This window comes from Mustelus asterias, chromosome 4 (genome assembly GCF_964213995.1).
Source record: "Mustelus asterias chromosome 4, sMusAst1.hap1.1, whole genome shotgun sequence".
NCBI classification, from domain to species: domain Eukaryota; kingdom Metazoa; phylum Chordata; class Chondrichthyes; order Carcharhiniformes; family Triakidae; genus Mustelus; species Mustelus asterias.
In genome coordinates this window covers 113,313,727-113,339,339 of record NC_135804.1, presented here as the reverse complement: position 1 = coordinate 113,339,339, position 25,613 = coordinate 113,313,727, and the positions used below count along the sequence as shown (strand labels likewise).

The following is a 25,613-nucleotide window of genomic DNA, read 5'->3' as shown; positions in this document are numbered from 1 at the left end:
AAGCAGCAGAATGCCGATGTGTGATAGAGGTCAACCAAAATGGAGGCATCCACTCCCCAACTTTTTCAAACTTGAAGTATGCAATGCGGGGAGAGGGATGGGTAACCTCTGTCCAGGGCAGTCTGTGGCTGTCATAGAAATCATAGAAACCCTACAGTGCAGAAGGAGGCCATTCGGCCCATCGAGTCTGCACCGACCACAATCCCACCCAGGCCCTACCTCCACATATTTACCCGCTAATCCCTCTAACCTACACATCCCAGGACTCTAAAGGGCAATTTTTTAACCTGGCCAATCAACCTAACCTGCACATCTTTGGACTATGGGAGGAAACCGGAGCACCGGGAGAAAACCCACGCAGACACAAGGAGAATGTGCAAACTCCACACAGACAGTGACCCGAGCCGGGAATCGAACCTGGGGCCCTCGGGCTGTGAAGCAGCTAAAGCTGAGGGCAAGGCGGGGGGGGGCATACGTGCCTCTAGGCTTATCTGCCACCACCACCCCCCCCCCCCCCAATCTGTCACCCTAGGCAACAAGTCTATCCCCTGCCACCTGTGGGGATCTGGAGGCTGTGGAAAATCCCAGTTGGCCTCCAGTAATAGGCCTCAACGGGTCTTTAATAAGTTCAATTAAATCCCGTGTTCACTGATACACTCCAAGGTACTCATAAGCCATCCGTCTGCAATAAATTCCCAGTATACCTCAAGATCACGAAATAGAATTGGAAACCTACCCTCAATGAAGCAATGTTCAAAGGTTCTTTCTGTGCTGCTGTGTACCTCGAAACAAAAGGCCACACACATATTAAAACAAATATCAGCATTCCTAATGGTAACCAGACCAATCTGTGTGGCTTGCAAAAACCAGTGGGACTGACCCTTCAGTCCATCGTTACTGCTGGATTTCAATTCTTTTCACCATTCTCAGCACAAGTTATAAAATCTCTTGTCGTTCAGTGAGGAGAAACTCTATAACCCACAGTCTTAGATCATTTCGCAAAAAGTTGTTGGAAATTTGAGATGACTCTGTGGAACCCTATTTATTGTGGGTATTGTTTTTTTTAAAAACTTCCATGGGATAAGTATTATCGAAATTGTAAAAGATGGCTGTGTGCATCTCGCTAAAACATTTTATTGCATTTCCTGTAAAGTTATATCTGTTTTATTGTTATAAATGGTTTGCCAAGAAAGGCCAAAGATTACAAATGTTATTACATCATATAGGATTTAATACCAGGATTTTATGGGGCAAATTCAAAATCCTTTTGGGCATTTTAATAAGCGATGCTAACAATATGTGCTGACTTGGCTGGATACCAATAAGCTATAACCGTGTCACATCAGGTGATGGAAAATCAAATCTATCTTGATTCATTTATTTTCATTTCTATACTCTCAGCGCTGAAACTTTGTATGTTTATTTCTATTGCAGTTCTTAAGTTTGTTGCCATGGCAACAAAATGAGATTATATAAATCTGACTCCTGTTTACAGGCTCCATCTTAACACCACTCATTTTATTATAAGAGCATCATCTGTTGTAAGTATGAACAATTCCCACATCTAATTACAACCAGGATTTCAGGGTCATTAAACAAAATACATTTGCATCAGCAAGACTGGAAATGGAGACTAAAATCACAGAGCTTCAGCCATGAACCTGCACTTGATTTTCTTTCCTTTCTATTGCAGCATTTCCTTCTTGACCTTTTTGATCTTGTACAGGCTTAACTCTGAGCTTTGAAATAAGGTAAAGACAAAAGTATTAACACTGTTAACAGTTTTGTTGAATATGGAACAGTATAAAATCTGACTGGCGTGAGACAACCCTTTTTATAGAAAATTCCCTGTGAAATTAGTTCAACAGTCAGCCAGTTACACCTTAGGCTTATAAACACACGGGGCGGGATTTTCCGGCCACGCTCACCCCATGTCCGGAAAATCCCGTCCGAGGTCAATGGATCTTTGCTTGGTCTGTGTCCCGCCTGCTACTATTCCCATGGTGAGCGAGACAGGAAAATTCCACCCATGGAATACAAGATTGGGTTAAACACTACATTAAAGAAGAAGCTTTTTAAAAAAAAACTTTGGTGTGCTCTAAATGATCGCGTGCCATCAATATCTTCCAATTTGACTTTTTGACCTTGAAATTATACTATACGAAGATCAACACACAAATATTTAATGCAAAGCCAACATGTCAAACACTTGTATGTTAATCTTCACACAGCACCATTGTTAGACCGTTATCTTCACTGCAATGCTGATTATGTCAAAATAAAATCTTGCCCCTCCAGGAGGAATTCATTTTTTGAATATTCTTTTTGGAGATGACAGAATTCAGAGTTTGAGAAATTCATGCATAAATCACGATGATCATCTATTTTTAGGATGATGATGATGGTGATACAATAAAAATAAACAGACTTAATTAAGAATATATCTTTTTCTACCCAACATAGTCTGTGAAGTCTACCACTTCAAAAATAGAAAAGCTATGAAAGTTATTAAATTCGTCACAACGATAATAGGAATAGGCTGAAGTTACACTATTCCTTTCCTAATGGTCTGTGCTGGCAACTTTTGCAAAATATTCAATTCAGAGCCAATTTAGAAAGATTATCCGAAGCTAAAATGGTTATAATATTTAGAAGGAAATTATTTTGAGTTTTTGTGACAAGCATGGCAAGTGTCAGTAAAATTAATCCTGGGCAGGCAATTGTGTAAAACGGGTGCAAGGATTATAAAGCTTCATTTATTGTGCAATTAAAATAAGGAAAATGTGGCTGTGTCAGAAGCTAATAAGTGATTCATTTCAGGTGCACAGCTAAAAAGGTTCTGCTATGAATTGCAACCTAGGCATTATCACTGGCCTAATCTGCATCACCTTTTCTTTGCTGGCTCTGCAATCATGGTTCGTGGTTTGTTAAATAATACATGTGATTCTCTTTTAAAATGTCAACCTTTAGTCCCAACCCCACTGCAGTAGCCTTTGTGATGTTGATTTTCCCTGACAAGATTCCATTACAATTGACTGCCCAGCAAGTAAACCTGTAGATCAGAGGCTAGTGAGTTTTTTTCATCTTCAGCTGCTGTCTTTCTGCGATGCCCGAGCTGTATTCTCCATTTCCTGGGGGCTAAGATTACATTGTAAAATACTTTTTACTTTAGTGGCAGATTGAGCTGTCAATGCGTAGTTCTTCTGTCATCAGCTGCACTTAGAAATATAAATCTCTTGACTCCGCATGTTGCAGTGGCAGTGGAGGTCTACTTTTCACGGATCTTGCGAACTGCTGCCTTACTGACTGCTGCCAGTGCCTTGTCCATCAGGAAACTGAGTGGACAAACCAAGCTACAAGCTATTCTCTTAAACTAGTGCATTGTAAATTGCAAAAGCACCTATTGGAGGCATATAACTAAACTACAGCGATATATTTATAAGAAATGAGAAAACTTCCATTTATATATCACCTTTCACCACCTCATACCTCCCAGGGCATTTTATAGTCAATGAAGTACTTTGGAAAGGTCATCACTTCTGTAATATGGGAAGTTTGTGCGACTTTTTTAAATCAAAAAAAGATTGTATGTTTTGACAGAGGCACATAAATATTCATAGATTATCGTATTTTGTGTCTGTGGTTGGATTGGAGAGGGCAAGAGGTTAAAATTATCACATGATCAAGGATGATTACACTGTGGGAGAAAAAGCCATCAGCCTGTGATGTAAAAAAAACAGCTTAATGCAGTGACTTCCGTAGGAACTCCCTATTTTCAAACTTTATCTGAACTCCCTGTTTTTCAATCAATCCTGTACAGTATTTTTACATTGTAATCAGGATCTAATGGGCAGCATGCAAGCTATCAACAGTCACTGCAACTCCCCTTTGTAATTGTTAGTGTGAGATCTTTTTAAAGTAACATTAAATCAAGTGAATGCAATGCAAATTTTTACACCAAGAGTAAATTAGTATTTTTCTCCTTGAAACTAAGGGCTATTTTCAGATTCTGTGGAGATTAACAGTTGTGACGGAAGTGGAAATTGTTTCAACCATTTTGCGTTTCAAACTAATGGGAGGACAGGAATTGAACTTCACATTCCAGGAACTGGGCTTGCCTCGCACTGTTTTGTAAAAAAGAATATCAGTGTAGATTTTTCCATCCTGGTGTGAAGGTGCTGGGAATGGAATGCCGAGATTACTGTATTAGACAGCTGTCTCCTGAGGTTAGCACCTCTTAAGTACTTCCAATGAGCCCCGAGTCCAGGTTCCTTGGCGTGAGATATTATAATTGCATCTGCCATCAGCCGTTCCAAGGCTGCAGCCAACACTGAAAGCAATGTGACCATTGCTAAGGTAAGCAAACTCATAAAGAGGCAATGAAGCTTCCCCAAGGGCTTCAAACAAAAATAGCGACTGGTCAAAAATTAAAGAATGATCCAACAGATATAGAAACAGGAAACCGAGCTGATGGGCAAAGGAATGGAGTGGCACAGATTCAAATCACCTGTTCCGATGATTGACAAGGTGAAGATTCTGCAGAATGGGCATTGGGTGAGAGAAAGGTTGTTCCATTTGGCCATCCAGGATACAGTTCCTGGAAGACAGCAATGCAGCATGTCTACTAGGAGATGCCACCGATTCACACTTCTGTTTACGCTGCTCATATAACCTGGGCAAGGATGTGGAGGAAGATGCCACGGTAACTCTATATTGTTCATTAGATCAATGCTCAAACATGCTCACTCCAAAATATTACCATCAACCTGTTACAAACATTGTTGCAACTTTTCTGCTGGCTCATGCCACAACCTCACATAATCTTGAAATTTTCTTTCATTGCCTCTCATGCATATTCATGTTCCAACAGATTACACAGTCAAGAAACAACTTATATTGACAATCTTGCCACGGACACATCTTGAAACGTGTCTGCACACTCCAATCATTGCAAAACAGCACATATGCATGACGCACAGTCACTCACTGACAGGATGTGCTGCATATTGGACATTCTGTTAGAGCTGTTCCTTTGCTTTATTTGTCAAGACCATTAGGAATCATGGGAAGGTACCCTCTGTCCACAAAAATAAAACCCATTCTTGGCCTTCCAGTCATTGCCTGTCTCTACACCCCCTTATTGGCTTTATAAATACATAGGAGGCAAGTTTAGGTTATACATTGGATTAAAGAGTGGCTAAACCCTTGTTACTTTGGTATTCAGAATGACTGTTACCACTGTCTCATAATGTCATTCTTTAGGCTTGAGGTTTAACTCTTTGACTTTTAAGAAAATATTTAATTCCAATTTCATCCCTACCTCACCATGTCTCTACTCAAACTCCAAAACGTTCCTAGTTGAAGACGCAAAGGACGGGCATGAACCTGATCTCCCGGCTCACTCACGATCTTACCAGCTCATCCTGCTCATCGGGCAGCACGGTGAAGGGTAAGATCACCCCTTTAGAATTTTTCTGGGAAAATTTCGCCCACTGTGTGCAAGTCTGCACAATATATGGGAGATCAGTCAACCCCCCCTTCCACCACTAGTCCCCCCCCTCCCCCCGCCCCACCCCCCTCCAGATGCCGAGTTCCCCCCTTTTTGACCTCCCACCCTTGTGCCCTGGCCCCCTTGACACTGCCTGGTGCCTGGTGGGCAGTGCCACGGTGCCAGGCTGGCAGTGCCAGTCTGGCACTGCCTCCCCTGCTCCCGACCACCCGGAGGGGCCTCAGGGGCCTCCACTTTCACTGGTGAGGCCATCATGTCTGGTCCCTGTTTCTGGGGACCACCTGTGATCCTCGCCGGTGGGAACTTTCACAGGCGAGGTCAGAAACCTAAGTGAACCCAGGCAATAGCACCCGAAGCTTGCTAAACAGATGTAAATGACCTTAAAAATATTTAAATCAGCTTCATACATTTCTCGGGTGCGAGGCTGATCATGTCATAAAAAATGGCCTGGGAAGATCGAGACTTGCTGGGCACGAATCCCATTTTTGTTTTGGGTCCCGCTGAAATTTCCCACTACTGAACCAGCACAGCAGGCCGGGAAAATCATACCTGACATGTTTGATTATTATGATGGTGATGCCTTGCATCCTCCTGCCCTACTCTGAACAGTTCAGTACAGTTGACTCTGTAATCCTCATCCAATACGTCTCCTGTGTGTAGCAGTGCATCTCCAGCAGTGGCTTCCCTACTTTCTTAACGTCTTGAGCTCCAGAGCCCCACAAGAATCGATCCTTGGTCCTGTCTTTTATCTCATTAACATGCCATTCCTTAGTATCAGCATCCTTGAAACCAGCTTCTATATAAGCATTTAATACTCAGTTCATCCTCTGAAGTACCTTTCTCCGCCCCTTGATTGCCTCATGGCTGACTGTCATCTTGTATTATAGACTCTCTTAGGAGACTAGCAGGGCGATGATTTCACAATCAGAGCCTCTGTCGCTTCTGCACTAACTTTTTCAGTATCCTCAGGTCAGCCAGGTCCCTGTGGCATGTCCACCTTAAATCTGAATAACTTATTTAGTCCCATTTTTTTCTTTTTGGAATAATGATCCCTAATAACAGATCTACACCCATATTTGGTGATCATTCAATCCCAATATCCATTTCCTTTATTAACACTGAGGCAAAGTATGGGTGACAGTTCAGAAATGATAATGTTGTCAGAAGACAGTGGGCGAGATCTTACTGGCTGTTCACGCCACGCTCCCGCTGTAGCAAAGTCAAAGAAATTGGCGCCAAGCCAAATCTCCGTTCACTGCAGCAGGATGGGAAAGTCGCAACCGCCGGCGAGGTCGGAGAATCCGGCCCAGTGGGATGGAGGATCTGCAATGTTTATTTCTAGTGGAGTAGCTGGACACAAACCAATCCAAACGGTCTCTATTAAGACCCTCTCATTCCTTCTGGAAAGTTCAGAAGACCCAAGTCAGCTGGAAGATAACCAGTTATGAGAGAAATACCAAAATTATTTTTAAAATATTTTACGAGAAGTCCCTGCCGATGTGGTCATTGAAGTGTGGATCCTTATTGAACAATTCCTTGGTATTACTAACTGTAATTGATATGATGTGCATTTATTTCTACTTGTCCATTATGATCACAAGTTGAATAACAAAAACCTTTCTCCTTCAGTGAGCGATGCAATTGTGATCCTAATAGGTTAACCTGGCTGCAGATTTACCACCTGACCCACATACGCTGCTCATTCTTGGGCTCGGCTGGTGCCCTCTGGCAACCAGTGAATTTATATTGATCTGGCGCCTCCAAAATGCTCTTCATCGTTTGATGCTAACCAGTGAGCATAAAATAAAACAATCATAGACTTGCAAGCGGGTTAACTCATTACAGATGACAAAATGTGCTCCTACTATTTACCCGTTCATTCAGCTTCATTTTTTACTTTAAATAAACTTATTATCAAAGGGTAAGATTGTCTAAAGCCATATTTGACAGTCCCTATGATAACCACTGCACCTAACTGGAGGCTTTTGTTTTATTGCAATAAAGGCAAATAAGATGTAATAAAATTATATCACTGGAGGTGCTTTGCTCCTCTTGCAAACAGAAAAACAAATCCCCCATTGTGTGCTTATGAAAATAGGTTGGGATTGCTTATGCAATTTGTTTCCAACCAAACTCCTATAGGAACACTGTTAGGGTAACAATAAAGTATGGAACCTTACACCTAACTCTGTTCTTATGGCAGGTAGCAGGACCAATCAATGAAATGTTTTTATGTAACCGTGCACACCAGTCTTAATGTTTTATGGATTACAAAGCACAGGCAGCAATAAATTGAAAGCAATTTACTAAAACAATAAAGCATGGTATTTTGAATTTGGAGTATCGCGGAATTGTAACAGGTTGTTAGTCATCGGGGAATGGCAATGCAGAATCATGCAGAAACCATTAAATAAAGACCAAGACTACTATAGTTGAAGTAAAAACTACTCAAGGCTGAGCTTCCTAGCCACTCCAGTGAACACTCAAACAGATACTGTTCAATGAACTGCGCTGTTTAACACAAAGGAAGATGATCTGTAACTGATAGGGCAATTAATCAAAATAGTAGGTTTGAGAACTTTTGGAATATTTCATACTTGGGGCTCAGAGTATATAAGTTGATATAAATTATTGACAATTCTACTGATGCTATAATTCATTAACCTGGCTGTTCCCTGAAGTCAAAAGCTGAAACCAGGAAGATTCCCATTCGGTGTAAATGTGGATTTGGAGATTTTGTACATTTTGTGCATGGGAAGATAATTTTAATGCAAGTTTCCAATAATCAAAACCATTTACCATTATGCCACTGTATTGTTAAATTACACTGAATTCAACCTTAATTCAGTGTCACTCAATGCAAAAGCTAATTCAAAATAAACTTGCACCTTGTTTAATGCGGCAAATGAGAATTAATTCTAATCCTACCAAATCCATCATTTGCTTGACCACGATACATTGGAATCACTCGCGTTCTACCATCTGATTCTGACGCAGTTGTGTTCAGCAATCAGGTAGGCAAGTTCCACTTGTAATCATCCTAAAATATATTGTTCTTGGAGAGGATGGGACTGGAAAATCAACTGCTGTTGCCATTCATCACTTAAACCTCCCCTATGGCTGGCTTACATGCCAGCAAAGCCTCTACTTTCTCAGAGGTCTAAGGAAATTTGGCATGTCAGCTATGACTCTCACCAACTTTTGCAGATGTACCATTGAAAGCATTCTTTCTGGTTGTATCACAGCTTGGTATGGCTCCTGCTCTGCACAAGACCGCAAGAAATTACAAAAGGTCGTGAATGTAGCCCAATCCATCACGCAAACCAGCCTCTCACCCATTGACTCTGTCTACACTTCCTGCTGCCTCGGCAAAGCAGCCAGCATAATTCAGGACCCCACGCACCCCGGACATTCTCTCCACCACCTTCTTCCGTCAGGAAAAAGATGCAAAAGTCTGAGGTCACATACCAACTGACTCAAGAACAGCTTCTTCCCTGCTGCTGTCAGGCTTTTGAATGGACCTACCTTGCATTAAGTTGATCTTTCTCTACACCCTAGCTATGGCTGTAACACTACATTCTACAGTCTCCCGTTTCCTTCTCTATGAATTGTACGCTTTGTCTGTGTAGCGCGCAAGAAACTATACTTTTCACTGTATGCTAATACAAGTGGCAATAATAAATCAAATCAAATCAAAACACAGCACTTTGTTCTCTTACACACTTTGATGCAAAGGGATATAATTAAGAAATTAAGCCAATTAAGACCAGTGTGTGCACACAAGTACTTAAGGCGTACTTGTGAACATTTTTTTCTCTTTTTTCAATTTTTTCTCTCCAGAATTTAATTTTTTAAAATCTATATTATTGCACACTTTACACACAGCCTTTACAGAACTACTTCTTACTGCAATTCCATTTGCATTATTTTATCAGTGGAGTAGTACTGTAACAGTTTTCAGGTAAAGGTACTTTTGATGGCAATAGCTTTCTTCAGCCAGTTTCTATGCAGTAGCATAGCAAAAAAAAAAGATGCCACAGTCCCAGAGGACCATAGGCTGCTCTCCCCTTTGAGAGAGGTGACTGTTGGTGATTTAATCTGAGGATCGCCAAACCTTAGATGAAGGGCAAGGTTGTGAAGGTGGGGCATTCTTGGATAACCTTAGCCAGTAGGGGAATTGAAACCCTGCGGTTGGCTTTGCCAAGAACCAGCCGTCCAGCCAATTCAGCTAACTGACCCCCAGTAGTAGCAAAGATAGTCAATGGAAAACCACAAGGCAGCAGGGGGATGCAGCTGGCTGAGGCAGCAGCAGACATTTTTCTCTGTCCGTCAACCTGGAATAGTTAAGCTCTAAAATCAATTGCAGCTAATGAGACTGTGCCTTGCACATAACTGTACAGTAGTTTACTTAAATAGATAATTTTAATGAGACGTGAGTGAAGTCAGAAGCAGTGGTTTGTGTTCTACCTGGTTTAGTCCCATGAAAAACCTTGTTATAAACTACTTACTAATTCCCAAATGCAGCAGTACTTTACTTTATTCAAGTCAATGATGGAGTGACACAAATGATGCATCAATATTTGTACTGTCATCGAGGTGTTATCATTTGTTTTTAAATTTAATCTGATCTTCGCAATTAAAATATGCAATGATATCTCACTTTCGTTCATTCTAAATCTCCTCAATATCCACACCTCTCCCCTTTGCAGTTTATTCCAATGTCTATTCTGCTCTCTCAACCTGGTTTTCATTTGACTGCGTACTGTTTTCCCTTGATTCTCCTGTATCTATCTCTGGTACCTATTCCTGTCTATCCACAGTCTCCATTTTTCACTTGTTTTATTGCCTTTACAATCTATGCTGTCTTTAGTCTGCTCCTCAATCCATTCACAGAGACTGCCTGGTCTCTCACCTACTTCCTCAATTTCGACTATCTTCACTTCATTTTCTCAACTATTTCCATGTCCTCTGCTTCTTGCTTTCCTGTCTTCCTTTAAAACTTTATCCCCTGATTTTCTCAGGAATTTAGGGTGGAGTTTTCAGTCCCATCCACTGCAGTAATTGCTGTGGGTGGGATGAAAAATTTGATGAACAGCAAATGGCCTACTGAGTTTAGCTGAGAATTTCTGGTTCCAGACGCCCCTGGTATCTACTCCACTATAAACGTTCAACTCCCAGCTCCCAGTGTTCTGTATAGCTGGGTCCTGAGTTTTATGTCAATGATTTCATTCGGTCATTTGTTTTTCGACAAACCTTCTTGAATCCCGAGACATTTAAATATCATGCCATTTTATCTTTTACAACACTGTTTTTTCAGCATATATTACATTCAAAATCCTAGGATCCCAACAGTGCAGAAGGAGGCCATTCGGCCGATCAAGTCTGCACCAACCACAATTCCACCCAGGCCCTATCTCCATAACCCCATGCATTTACCCTGCTAGTTCCCCTAGCAATAAGGAGCAATTTAGCATGGCTGATCAACCTAATCTGCACATTTTTGCACTGTGGGAGGAAACCCACACGACACGGGGAGAATGTGCAAACTCCACACGGGTCACCCAAGGCTGGAGTCGAACCTGAGTCGCTGGCACTGTGAAGCAGCAGTGCTAACCACTGTGCCGCCATGCCACCCGGTGTAAAATTTACTAATTTATCAATATCAATGTTAACTGTTCATTTCACTCTTCATGCTCTGACAGTTAAACCCGGTTAGTGAAAATGCCAAAAAACCATGAATCTGGTGAAAAGGATTTTGAACTCTTGATTAATGTTTTTATGTATTCATTTTGACCTGCATCTTTTACATATCCTATTGTGCCTAAAGATTTATGCACACCATGGAAAACTGTGGACCTTTTAAAAAGTTGGCAGTTCATCAGTTCAGTTAATCCAATAGTTTGTGGTCAATCCAATAGATTGTCTTTGTTACTCAATATTTCCTGATGGAGACACGACTGTTGGAAGATTTTCAAGAACAACCTGTTATATCAGATAGTGAGATGCGATCAGGATTCTGTAATCAGCCTGTCCTAATTTTTTTAATGTTTGGAAGCATTACAACACATGGGGGCGAAATTTTCTGTTCCGCCCACAGGAATCGTAGCGGGCGAGGGGCGGACCACGGAAAGGTCCGTTGACCTCGGGCAGGATTTTCTGTTTTCGGGGCGAGTGTGGCCGGAAAATCCCGGCTATAAACATTGAAAAGATTTTGGCCCAAAATTTGTCTGTGAGAATGAGTTGGAACTTTTTCCTCAATAATTTTTGTTCTGCAAATTGCTGGATGTGCGAATGGTCATGGTAAAGTCGAGGAAGCAGAACATCTAGAATCTTGATGAATGATGTAACCAAAAGTCTATCTCTTAACCAATGATTTTAAGGATTAAGAAAAAAAAAGAGAAAACGGTAGAGGAAGAAATAGAATCCAATAAGACAGCAAAATAAATAAAAGGGGAAATAAAGATTGGATTAAGAGATAGAAAAAGAGACCAAAATGAAGAAATACATCTCTAGAAACTAAAATTTAAAGAAATCTCTATGAACAGTTTATTACCTGCAAGAGTGACACTCTACAGTTTTGACCGTTCTCTTTCTGGGCTGACCATAAGTTATCCTCTTAACCTTGGTCTTGTATGGTGAAATAGCAGCTCTAACTACTGAGTTTGATTCATACTTGCCTAAGTCCAACAATTTCATGAGATTCATGGGGAGGTTGACTGCAAGGTCCAAGTTTTTGTGAGATCAAGGATGGAACTGTGTTCTGGCAATTCATCTTGTACCTCTGCCTTGCCGCAAATTTCTGTGTTGCTTTGTAATACACTCATAACATCAAGTGTCACAAACTCATGTTTGCTTTTGCAGCAGATTCTGGGCTGACTTTGAGAGTGTGATTTTGCAAAGTAGTAGATTTTTGGCGGGATACAGCTGCCTTAATGGCACTGTGATATGAAGGCAGTGTAGGCACATTGTGTTAAAGATACGATGATAACTATTCATGGCAAACTAACTCCAAATAACCTTTGTCTTTGAGTAGCTTATACTTACAGACTGGGAACTCACCTGTGCTAGAATTCAGTTCTTCATTCTCAGACTCAGTGCCATTTTGACTACCATTACCATGGAGATTATTCATCGTCGCAAGTTTCAGCTTTTGTAACTTCATCGCTTCAGCCATTGCTGCAGCAGTTAAACCTAGCAAACAAGTGATGAAGATAACATGTCACTATTTGAATGACAGTGATTTTGTCTATTATAGTGTGGAAGATTGTTAAAATATATTACATCTGTAATTGAAAAGTGTCATCTACTCAAGAGTTAATAATAAAATGCTATCTGAAAGCTGTAAAGCTAAAGCACTATATTCTAACAGTTTTAAGTTGATGTGTTGCAGTTTATGTGCACATCAATGCAAAAAAACCATGGTATAATTCATTGAACCAGACCAACAATCTACCTGCTAAATGCTTGAATGATGTATAATATAGGTTCAGCCTAAAGCATTCTATTTCCAATTAGAAAAGACAAGTCAAAATGCATGTCTTCGCGGACATTTATATCCATCTGTCTCAAAGATAGTTCCAGCGTTTTTATTGATTCTCGGGGGTGGGGTAAAATTGTTTCGATAGAAAAGGAGGATCATTCCACACTGCTACGTTAAGTAAAGACTCGCATTGCTGGTGCCCACGACCATTTACTCGATCATCCCAGAGCTGTGCGGGGAGGGGAGAAATAAAAGTAATTTATGAGATTTTTCAAAATAAAATTAATGAGATGAAAAGTTTCTGTTGAAGTCACAATTGAAGATGTGACTTCTAGGGAATAAATTCTACTTTGGACATAAAATAAGTAGAATAGATTCACCATCCTCTCTTCCCCCAACGTGTCTGTTGAAGATAAACCTGTAAAGACTGTACACAAATACATGGGGAAATACTTGAATAGAGTAACAGTTCAACTGTTTTCATAATACAGTCTTAATGATCATCAGGATGCACTTGGAAGGATTAACAAGGAATGAGTGCGGTGTGTGACCAATAATTACTGGTAATCTCTGCTTACAAATATCCTTCTAACTCCATTATTCACAACAAAATAATTGTGAACAGCTTTGAAGAATAGTAGACACCATGGGTGGAATTCGCCCGTCCTGCCCACCACAGGAATTGTAGCAGGTGAAGGGCACACCATGCAAAGGTTCATTGACCTCGGGCGGGATTTTCCGGTTTTGGGGTGAGTGCAGTCGGAGAATCCCACCCCGTGAGTGGAATTGAGGGTGGCAGTGGCCCCACATCTGCCACCAATATTGGCAGCACCCCTGCCAACCTGATCTTTCGGAGCCCCAAGAAAATTAGGTCTCTAATTGTCATTAGTTGCCCACTTAAGGACCTCAATTGGTGTCTGGGCAGAAGACTGCTCCCCGGCTTTTTTCCCACCCCAGGCTTAATAGGAGGGCCGCAGAAAGGCAACAGAATCTCAACTCCGCAACTGCTCCCCCCATAATCACGTGGCCTCCCTGCCTCCAAATCACCCATGCGAGGGTGTTAAATTTTGCCCCAGGTTTTGTTGTTTCTTACATTACAGCAGTTACCACATTTCAAAAACACTTAATTGGCTGTAAAGCACTTTGAGATGTCTGGTGAAAAGCTATATAAATGCAAGTCTTTCTTTTTGCTCATTACACATGGAAGCAAAAATTAAGTTGTTCCAAAAATATAGGCTGGAATTCTTCGGCCATTCACACCATTGAGATTCGCCCGTCCCGCTGCAGTGAATGGAGATTTTGCTGAGCACCAAATTCACTGTCGTCTCCGGCAGCAGCGGCGGGGCGTAAACGGCCAGAGAATTCCAGTTGTGATTTTAAATTGTGCACTGCATTGTTTCATTTTGTTTATGGGCAGAGGTTAAATGCAAAAACTATATGAAATGTTGGAAACAGGTCCATTAGCAACTTTAAATGGAAAGGACAGGTTAATAATATTTTCGGTGTAAGTTTTTCATCAGAGGTGGCAACATTAACCATTCTTTACTCTATGGGTGTGGGTGCAATGTGCACTTTCAGCCTATCAAAACATTTGATATTAACTCTGAATTCAATGTTTTCGATTTACTGATTGGCCAAATTAAGAGCACGCCCTTACCGGCTGCTCATGCCACGCTCCCGCTGCTGCCGAGGTCGGAGAATTTGGCGGACAACCTAATCTCCGTTCACTGCAGTGGGATGGGAAAATCCTGCCGGCGTGAACGGTGATAAGATTCTGGCCTAAGTTTCTTGCATGATCGTTTGCTAAACTAACTGCTCACCCACCTTGGAAAGGAAAACCAATTGGTAGCATATTACGTTAGCTCCTACAGTCTTTCAGTGTCTGAAAATTTAAGATAAACCTTCGATTTTTGTTCCAACATTTAACAAATCATACACTTGGGCAGGTATTTGGGTGGGTGTGTACAATGCAGGGTGTACAATGAAGGGTGATTTTTTTAAAGTCCTAAACATTAACTTATGTTCATGATTTGTTTGGGGTTTTGATTTTTTTGAATGAGTGCTGCAAAGGTTGCGACCAATGGCTTGTCTGTTATATTCAACCTCCAAAACAACATGTAATCTCAACACAAGTTCATGAATTATTTTATAATATTTATATTCATTGCACTGTTAAATTCCGATAAGTACCCAACCTCTTGCAGAAAAATGTTGGCCATGGATTAAATTGACGCAAAAGGCCACTTTATTTGCTTTCCACTGGAGTCTATTTAATCATTCATTCAATAATTCAATGTAAGCAAAAAAACAAAGACAACTGCTACAAAAGCACATTGTACATAAAAGTGATTAGACTTCTAAAGTATGTTGTTATCTGTGGGTGCGATTTGGCAAACATTGTAGTGTGGACAAAGTAGTGATTTTCCATTATAATGATGAGTATCGAGCTGCTGCATCTGACATAATAAGACAGGTGGTGTCATAGTTCCCTTCATGCCCACTGAGTTAGACACACTTTTGTCCCAGTCTGCTTGCTTCTAACTCACAAATCCAATTATCATCAAAAGCAATATTCTGTGGATATTGGGAATCCGAAAGGGCCACAGAAGATGCTGGAAATACTCAGTGGGTCTGGCAGCATCTGATGGAGAGAATACCAGAATTGACATTCCAGACTGATCAGCATTTCTAATGAAAAGTCATCAGGCTGAAACACTGACTCCATTTCTCTCTCCCCAGATGCTGCCAGACCTGCTGAGCATTTCCAGTGTTTTGTCTTTTTGGTCTATCATCAAGACCAAGGATATGGTATGTCAGATTTCCATCGCTGTGGGAGACAGACCTGTCCCACAAGAAAATAGCACCAGGGCACACAGACTAACAGGTGCAACACTGGAGGCAATGCTGGTGGAGGTGGGTAAGAGGAGAGCTGCCTGGTTCCACAGCAGGGGCTAGAAGACCGTTTAGCTCCACCCTCAGAAGGGAATGGCAGCAGATAGTCTGCTGCCCCATAATCTGAACCTGAGAAGCTGGCAGCAGTGCCACAAGAAGTCTAATGATCTGATATGGGTGGTTAATGCCAGAGTGAATACATCTTCAGAACACATCTCCCACCCATCACTCCACCAGCTGTTCACACTGTTCAATGCACCAGACCTCCATCACTCACCCATCAGCACTCCCTGGCACTCAAGATTCACACCTGACATTCAGATGTGCCACTTCAGCCTCACATGCATACCAATGCTGTCAGCACCACACCCATCTCCCACTACTCCGTATACCTCCAGCTATGGCAGGCACATCATCCAAATACTGTGTAACACATCACGGGCATTCTTCCCTCTATCTTGCAGGACAAAGTGACACATAGTCACATGGAGCAAAGCCGAACTGGTGGGGAACAAGACACTTTCATCAACTGAGCACTATGGCAGAGATGGTTCTCTGCATCATGGAACTGGCTATGACAGGGTCCACAGCATCCGATGGTACTAAGAACATTGAGCAAGATGATAGCTTCTTGCCTCGTGTTCCTTCTTGATTCCCAAGATGCCCTCATCCTGCTATCTCGTATGATGAGCAAGCTGCTCATTCTGTGACCCTGGACTGCTTGCTTGTCACCCCACACACATTCTCTCACAGCAGCCCCCTTCTGATTTCCTGCTTTCAGATACCCACAAGCTGCTGCCTACACAACTGCAGCAGCCGGAGGAGGAGGAAAGAAAGCAAAAAGCACAGCACTGATGAAGAGGCCCTGTAACTTGATCTGACACTCGCGACTACCAGCCACTGGCACTGCGCTTACCTTTGAGACTAGTATAGAATTGAGATCAGCAAACTGGTGAGTCACTAGGCATGAGTGAGCTACAACCAAGCCAGAATGAAAGGAGGCTGAGGTGGCAGATAGTAGTGCTGATGTGGAGATGCCGGCGTTGGAGTAGTGCAGCAGAGGACTTGGGTGCAGACTTCGATGGGGGCAGCATGGCGAACAGCATTAATTGGAAATGTCTACCAAGAATTTGGGTGCATTGGCTGGCCCGCTAGGCAGTGTCCTGTCACTGTCAAGGAGCATGGAGGAGTCCAGCTCCAACTTAAAAGGGTGCATGGTGAAGTTTACCCACTCTGCAGCCTCTGCTCCATCTTCCTAACATGTTGCAGAGCCAGGGGTACTACACCTACTGCCTCCATACCTGTTGCTGAACAGGCCACCTACTCCTCTGCCAACCCCTCTAAGGATGCAGCAACACTCTATGGCAAATGTGCCAAAATGCCCCCAAAAACACTCCACAGCACTTACCAGCAGAAAAAATTCCATTAATGTAACTATGCTTCAATCAATGTTCCCAGTCCTCCAAGGCCTATCTTGTTGCTTTGTGCTTCTTTTTACTGTGTGTGTGTGTGTGGGTGTGCATGCTCAGATCACTGATAAACACAATGTATACAATGGTCTGTAGCACTGCCTGCCCGTCTACTGGGAAGCAAAGCAGGTCTGGTGTAGTGCCCTTAGGAGTGGCACTGATGCCAACGAATGTTTCACCTAATCTGTCATATGGGATGGATCTGGTATCTATTTACTTTGGGCTGGGTTCCATTTGTGTACATAGGCATTTACAAGATATTTACACATCAACAGTGGCTATTAAGCTTATAATTGTAAGCGTATAAGTATTTAAACAGCCTGTAACAAAACTCCTTAAATTAACACCTCAATTTTTATAAATGCCTTCCTCAAAAAACGCAGTCCGATTTTGAGATAAACACTAAATTTAAATATGGTTCATCTTGCAGCTGAATTAAAGTGACCCATTAACCTAGTAGTAGGAGGCCGAAGGCGGAGTGGTATTTGTGATTCAACATTATTGTGTTGAAGCCATTCAGGCTCTGTTGATAAGTGTGGCAGCCCAATCCAGGAAGGGTAAAGTGAAGTAAGTACTTTAGTACCATTATTCAAACTCACTGGTAAGAGCTCATATCATCCTCCATGCCTGGAATCTCCAGAAGTTGAATATTAATTTCCTAAGACACTGCGGTGTGAGCAACCTCTGAGAACAGTCATAGGGACATTTTTAGGGAAGAGTTTTGTCAATTTTTATATAACATTTTGATTTATTACTTCTAAAATATACTGGATATGGAAATGGAAAGTCATGCGCTCAAGCCTAAAGAAATGTCTCCAACCATATTTGGTAACCCTACCTCTCAGAAACATCTGCAACATGGATCGAGCAGGTCTCAGCTGGAGAAAGCTGCATTGACACAGTAGAATCATGAGAGGCGGAGCAGGCAGACAAAAAAAAACAGAAGAGCAAAATCTAGTGAAAAACATCTATCGGAATCTCGTTTGAAATGAAGACACACATTTTAAGGCCACAGTTGATTATTTTCCTTTCTGGTGAATATTTAACGATGCACAATTTCTTAAGTCCTATATTATTGGACCAAAAGTAGTGCATCAAATGCCTGCTGTCTGATTTACCCTTTACAGCTCAGCGTTTTGTGAGTGTAAAGCTTCTGCAGATCAGAGACAGCCATTTGTTTTATCTGTCAGTTCACTTAACCAACTGTGAAGTCATGAGAATCTCTAAATCCTTTGAGGGCTGTGGTATTTCAGTCTCCAAGTCATAAATTGTAATGTTTCCATCTCTTCACAATATTCTAAGAATAAATTCATGCTGTTTGGTTCTGCACCAAACTATGTTGAAACATTTATTACAACAAAGGCTGAGAAAATTTACATGTGTAAAAATCCTTGCCGATGTTAAATAAATGAATCGAGCATTTTGAAACCTGAATAGATCTATCACTGCTCAATGGATTAAACCCTTGGAGAGTGACAAGACACTTGGACACCACCTGGGATGTTTGGTCTCTCTGGCCTATGTAATAACACAAGACTTTTACATGTAATATTGTCAAGGTACAAAATATTGAATAACAGATGGTTGGGAATGCAATACAAAGGTGCACGTGGCCCCAAGAGATTACATATGCCTTCGTAATTCATCTCCCTACCATCTGTTATTTTTAAATCTTTCTTTCCCTAAGTAAGCCAGGCATCAGCCAAGTTTAGTGGTCTGCAGAATTGAAAACACCATGCGTAATTAAAAAGCACAAAATGTTGGACTGTGTTGGAGAAGTAATGTGACAAGAAAATGGTAATTTTGCACGCAGTTGGTGTGCCCTTGGTCAGTTATTGTATATCCTTATGCAGTGCAATTCTAACTCTCTGCTGATCTCACCGATACTCTTTCACCCACCTCAGGACAATAAACCCACACTGCTCCAGAGTAAATATTTCCTCCTCCAACACCAATCCCCATTGTCGCCGCTCGTCAGATTATTAGTTTACTTTATTGTTTATCTACTTTAATATTAACTCTAAAACCAACTCCTGTACTGTTGGCTCGCACTTACTAAGAAGATAGGAAATCTCATTTTGCATTGGACCCTCACAGTCAGCGACTGTGCAGGTTATATTTCCTTATTTAAGGAAGGATGCAAATATATTGAAGGCTGTTCAGAAGAGGTTTACTAGATTGATACCTGGAATGTGCAGTTGTCTTATGAGGGTAGGCTGAACATGCTGGGTTTGTTTCCACTGGAGTTTAGAATAGTAAGAGATTACTTCATTGAAGTACGTAAGATCCTGAATGGTCTTGATAAGGTGGACGAGAAAGACAATTTCCTCTTGTGGGTGAGTCCAGAACTAGGGGGCACTGTTTTAAAATTAGGGGTCATCCTATTAGGACAGAGATAAGGAGGATTTTTTTCTCTTAGGTTTGTGTGACTTTGGAACTCTGCCTCAGAAGGCGGGTGGAGGCATGGTCATTGAATGTTTTTAAAGCAGTGGTAGATAAATTCTTGTTAGGCAAGGGAATCTCAAGTGATTGGGGGTAAAAGGGGAATGTAGAACGTGAAACACAAACAGATCAAACATGTTCTTATCGAATGGCAGAGCAGGCTTGAGGGGCCTAGTTTTGCTCCTATTTCATATGTTCGTTTGATATTCAACAGATAGCTGAATTAATATTGGGCATCATTTAAAGTCAAAATTGTCAGCTAAATGTCTACAATCATTCAGTACTTAAAGGGATAAACAGATACAGCAATAAATATATATATCACAACACTTTTTCCTCTCCCTGACCGCAAAGGGAACATTTTATGGTTTTAGGCGTGAAGAGACTTTCAGCGAGTACAGCAGTTTAGATGTCACGAGTGAAACCACTGTGGTTTTAGTTGACTAAAATCTGGATAGTCAGTTAGGAAATGTGTACTTCCAGCATGTTTTTTTATCTCTCCTCCACAGTTTTCCTCCTTCTGACAATAATTATCTTCCAACAATGCCAAACCTTTAGCAATATCATCTGTCTTAGCCTCCTGGTTTAGCTGTGAGCTTCAAGATGGTGCGATGAGTTATTGCATTTCAAAATTATTAAACTACGTCAGATTTCAGCTAATATTAGTCACTTGTAAATAGCTGTTGGTCTCTCTCTTGCTTGGGATGAGGCTATTTTTTTATTCATATCTGATTTATTACTGTGCTGCTTGCCTGCGGAAGTGAAAAGACACAATGTCAACACTTTAACACATTTTATAGGTCACATCAAGCACCCATAATGGTGAGTAGCACATTGCAGTAACACTGGATGGTTTCCAGTTAAAACTAGGCACTGGAGAAGAGGCTCTGATGGTTAAACTGGGACGATACATATTGGAGCTACAAATGCTTCATTGGATTGCATAGTTCTGACAAAGAAGGACACAAAATGAGAGAATTTATATTGGCTTCATTGTCTCAAGCTTTCTAGATGCTGCACAGCTTTTGGAAATAATATGTTACCAGATCTTACAACACAATGAGAATGGCCAAGAGCACATCTTTGTTTGTAAGCACCTGAGTAAATGGAAAACCTGATATTGGTGCAAAAGTTCTGCTCTAGTGACATCCTCAAAGGGTTTAAAAATGGAATTTTCTCCTTTTGGCTTGAGGCACTGACAGTTAACTGTGTAAGTGATTTACTGTATGCATTTTAACAATGTCAATATGTTATCTTTTGCTAACTACAAGCTTTAATCCACAATAAATATAAGCTTATGACAATATAATATGCTAATAAATATTTCAATGTACAACATAACCTTCGACACTTAACGTTTTTGAGTGTTGTACAGATTTCCTTTCCTGCTGAAAGCATCAAGCTTTGCCATAATCAGCAAGAAAATAAATGCTGCGACTTTGAAATACTAGAAAGTGTTGCTAGGCTACGAGTTCTAAAACTTAGAACAATCATTTGGCCAATATTAATTCAAACGATTGTATCTTTAAGTTAATTTATCAGAAATGACTGGCAAACTTATTAAAATTGTTCTGGGAATCTGATAAATTTAAATGTGCCCAGTTATTCATTTATCACTCAGATTTCATCAGCATGACTAAAGCTACAATCAGAATCAAGAATATTATGACTTAAAAAAACCCAAATCGCACAGTAATACTTGGCCCATTACTCACCATTTCATTTGCTGCTGACCTGCCTTTATGGTATAAAAGCTGACAAGAAGATTACTTACAATGTTGTTTTTTTAACAAACCAAATTAGATGATTTTTTTTTGTAGGGATCTGAATTCATAATCGTGACTCCGAAAGTTCAAACGCAACAAGAGTCGGACATCTTAAAACAGCTTATTAATCCAAATGAATTTTAAATGGGATCACAGCCCTTGCACATTAGTGAGGAAATCTTTCTGCCAAAATGTTGACTGGAAATCGATTTGTTCAGGACTGCTAATTATTGCAACGAAAAAGAGCAAAGACCTACAGAGTCAACATATTTCAGTATGAAATTAAAAATTTATCCATCACCGTCTAATTTGTGTACGAATGCACAGGCCTGTCGCGCTGTTGAGCTTAACATTGCTAAGTCAAGAAATGTAAAATGTTATACCCTTTTACAGAGCCGTACAGGAATTGTTTATCAAAATATTTGAATTTTTAAACTCCATGGTGGACATTTTTATTAGTTTAGTTTTCGACATGAAAATTCTATGCATTCCTACCATGACAGCCAAGTGCTCTCTGCAAGATGAAATATTGGGTGTCAGTTAGAAAGATATTTTGCACAAGATACTGTGAATACTGCTTCTTTATGACTTTATTTGTTCATTGGATCTGAGCGTCACTGAACAACCCAGCATTTATTGCCAATCCCTAATTGCCCTTGAGAAGACACCAAGCTTCATAATTTTACTTTGTGGTTGACATAGTAAATTAGGAGATTTCTGCATTTAATTTGACACAGTTTTAAGTGTCCAGAGTTAAAGATGGAAATAGACTTTGCTCACAGATTTTCAAAACGTTGGCCGGGAATGTTCCAGAAATTAAAATCGGACCATGAAAATCTCAGGACGTCCCAAAGCGCTTTACAGTCAATTAAATAATTTGAATTGTTGTCACTGCTGTAATACAGGAAAGGGCAAGTCTATATTGGTCAAATTAATGGAGCTTTCCTCTAAATGTAAACAAAATTTGGTCAAGGCACTAGCAGGCATTTCGAACTTAAACATTAATGTCAATGTCTACCCATTGGGCTTTTGTTTAATAATTCCTGCTTTTGCATCTTTAAATGGGGATTGACAACTCTATCTATGCTCGATTCATCCTGGGGAAGCTCTGCCAATGTCCTTGGTTCAGGCAGGATATCCAAACCCTGGAGAAAAATGAAATTGGCACCGTCTAAATTGAACAATGGGGGAGAAATTCAACTTGATTTCACAAATATTTACAATAACTTGAATTTATATATAGCACAATAAAGTGTTCCAAGGCACTCAACAGGAGTGTTTTGAAACAAAATTGGACACCAAGACATATGAAATGATATTAGGATAGATGGCCAAAAGCTTGGTCAGGTGTAGGTTTGTTTTAAGGTGCGTCTTAAAGAAGGAAAGAAAGATAGAGAGTTGGCGAGGCTTAGGGAGCGGATTCTAGACAATTTTAGATCCTAGACAACTTTATCAGAATGCCTGCTTGCCACTCATCTCCTTTCATTCAAATGAGGCTTGTTACTTAACTTCCTTTATGCCTCAGGCAGGCACAGACTGGCATGAGAAGCAATCACTTTATTGACTGGCCACTAGCTTCAGCTGCAAGTCCATTTCTTCCCCCATTATATCTGGGGGATTTGCTTGGGACAAACCTGCCTGCTTCATCGAAAACTCCTTGAGCGCCAGAATTCTACCAAGGGAATCAGAGCGGGTGAGGGGTGGACAATGGGAAATCCGTTGACCTCGGGTGGGAATTTCCGGTCTCGGGTCGAGCCAGGCTGTAAAATCCCGCCCCATTTGGTCGAACAGACTCGGTCTTAAAGAAGCTCAAAAAATTTTATCTTTGTGGACTAATTCCAATTTTGGTTTATAAATATTGTGGTGACTCAATATCTCGCTGTATCTTTCGGCCTTCTGTGTATTAATTGATCTGCAAATAAATCTCCCTAAAAGTTGTGATCCAGAGTATGACAGCCTTTCAAAAGAACATGTTTGGCATCCCACCTGATCACCAATGAAATATACACCAAAACTGAGGGTCAAGTAACAGATTGAGGACACTAACTCATGTATGACATGTATAAAGATGCAGGCCTCAGGTCACAATATAGTCAATCAGATTTTACATGTCAGTTCTTGTATTGAGTGCAAGAAAAAAATGTTGAGAAAAACTGTGGCAAGCAGACAGACAGGCAAGTACCACTTGCCACTCTTTCATTTGTATATAATCATCATCATTCATACTTGCACTAACATTTGTTTCAAACTATTTCTAAGATTTGTGAAATCAATATATTACGTTTATACCTTACGTGATATCTAATATCCAATTTCCTTTGATATGATTTGATTTATTTTTGTCACATGAATTGGGATACAGTGAAAAGTATTGTTTCTTGCGAGCTATAGAGTCAAAGCATAATGTTCACAGAGTACATAGGGGAGAAGGAGAGGATGCAGAATATAGTGTTACAGTCATAGCTAGGGTGTAGATAAAGATCAGGTGTAGATAAAGATCAGTGTAGATATAGATCTATTCAAAAGTCTGATGGCAGCAGGGAAGAAGCTATTCTTGAGTCGTTGATATGTGATCTTTTGTATCTTTTACCTGACAGAAGAAGGTGGAAGAGAGTATGTCCAAGGTGTGTGTGGGGGTCCTTGATTATGCTGGCTGCTTTTCCGAGGCTGCGGGAAGTGTAGATGGAGTCAATGGATGGGAGGCTGGTTTACGCAATGGACTGGGCTACGTTCACAACCTTTTGTAGTTTCTTGCAGTCTTGGTCAGAGTAGAAGTCATATCAAGCTGTGATACATCCGGAAAGGATGCTTTTCATGGTGCATCTGTAAAAATTGGTGAGAGCCGAAACAGACATGCCAAATTTCCTTGGTCTTCTGAGAAAGTAGAGGCGTTGGTGGGCTTTCTTAATTCCATCTTTTTTTTCATGGGGAATCAGAGGTTATGCACAAACCATGGATTTTACTCCTGTGGAGCATTAGCTTTAATTTATTAACAATGGGAGTGGAGGTGGGAAGAAGGAGCAGGGACTTACAATCGCTGTGATGGGAGTTTCAGGGTCTAGCAAAATTTTGGATGGGATCTCAGGACTTGGGAGGGACTGTCAGCATCCCAGAAGCACTGGGCAAGTGCTGGCATCTCGGATCAATGAGAGAGGGATCCTCGAGATCTGTGAGCAATAGACGAGTTCAAGGTTTTCAGGGCTTCTGGGATTATAAAGGACTGGGAATGCAGGTTAGGTTCTGAAAAAGCATTGTGGTATCTGGAATTCAGAAAGGTTGGGACCATGGGAACGGAAGTCAAATCACTGACAGACCTCCACCTCCCCAATTCGGCCTAATAATTAACCTCCTCCTGTGAACGAGCCCATAGCTCTTTATTGCACGCTCAAGTAACCCAACTACCACTTCCCCCATTGCCTTTACTTTCTCACCTTACAGTACTTAAACATAACTTTTTTTTTGCTTCTTACAGCTAATGGATGGAAGTTCAAAGCTGGGAAAAAGTAATTTCCTGATGTGCATCCTGCCCTTTGCCTGGAGCACAGAAGCTGAAATTGCAGAACAACCCTGTGGGAGCTTGGCAGTTATCACTATCTCTAGTAAATTTAGATTTCCATAAATAAATAAAATTAACCTCAGAAAATATTCAAAAGTTCACTTTTGTGCAGTTTCCAAATTTCCAGATGTCCAAATTAAGCCACAAAAATGACCAACAAGTGAGAAATTCTTTAACTCACCATTCAGCTATATAAATAACGATTGCCACTTAAGTGAAGTATGTCAGGACAATCAGCATCCAATTAAATATACCCAAGTACCTCCTTCCCCTCAGGAATGAACAGTAAGGCTTCTAAAATAAAATTACTGTAAACTACTTGGGGCTTATAACTTAATTTGTTTTTAATTTGTTTGCATAAAGCATTACATTTTCATGTTTGTATGTACAGTTCTTTATATACATATCGCCAAGCCAAATACAGCTCTTTACATCTGACTTACACATGGATATAAATGATCCACTGGTTCTTTACCTACACTGAAGCTTTGCTAGAGTT

At 40.8% G+C, this 25,613-nt stretch overlaps 1 protein-coding gene across 2 annotated transcripts in view; it reads right to left on the bottom strand.

Annotated features, from left to right (window-relative positions):
• Positions 1-25,613, bottom strand: part of dacha (dachshund a) — a 387,374-nt gene that overhangs the window by 133,947 nt on the left and 227,814 nt on the right. For both annotated transcript variants that reach the window (XM_078211668.1, XM_078211669.1), the window contains exon 3: positions 12,569-12,700. In XM_078211668.1, the coding sequence (XP_078067794.1) occupies positions 12,569-12,700 (132 nt within the window). The remainder of the gene's footprint in view (positions 1-12,568; positions 12,701-25,613) is intronic.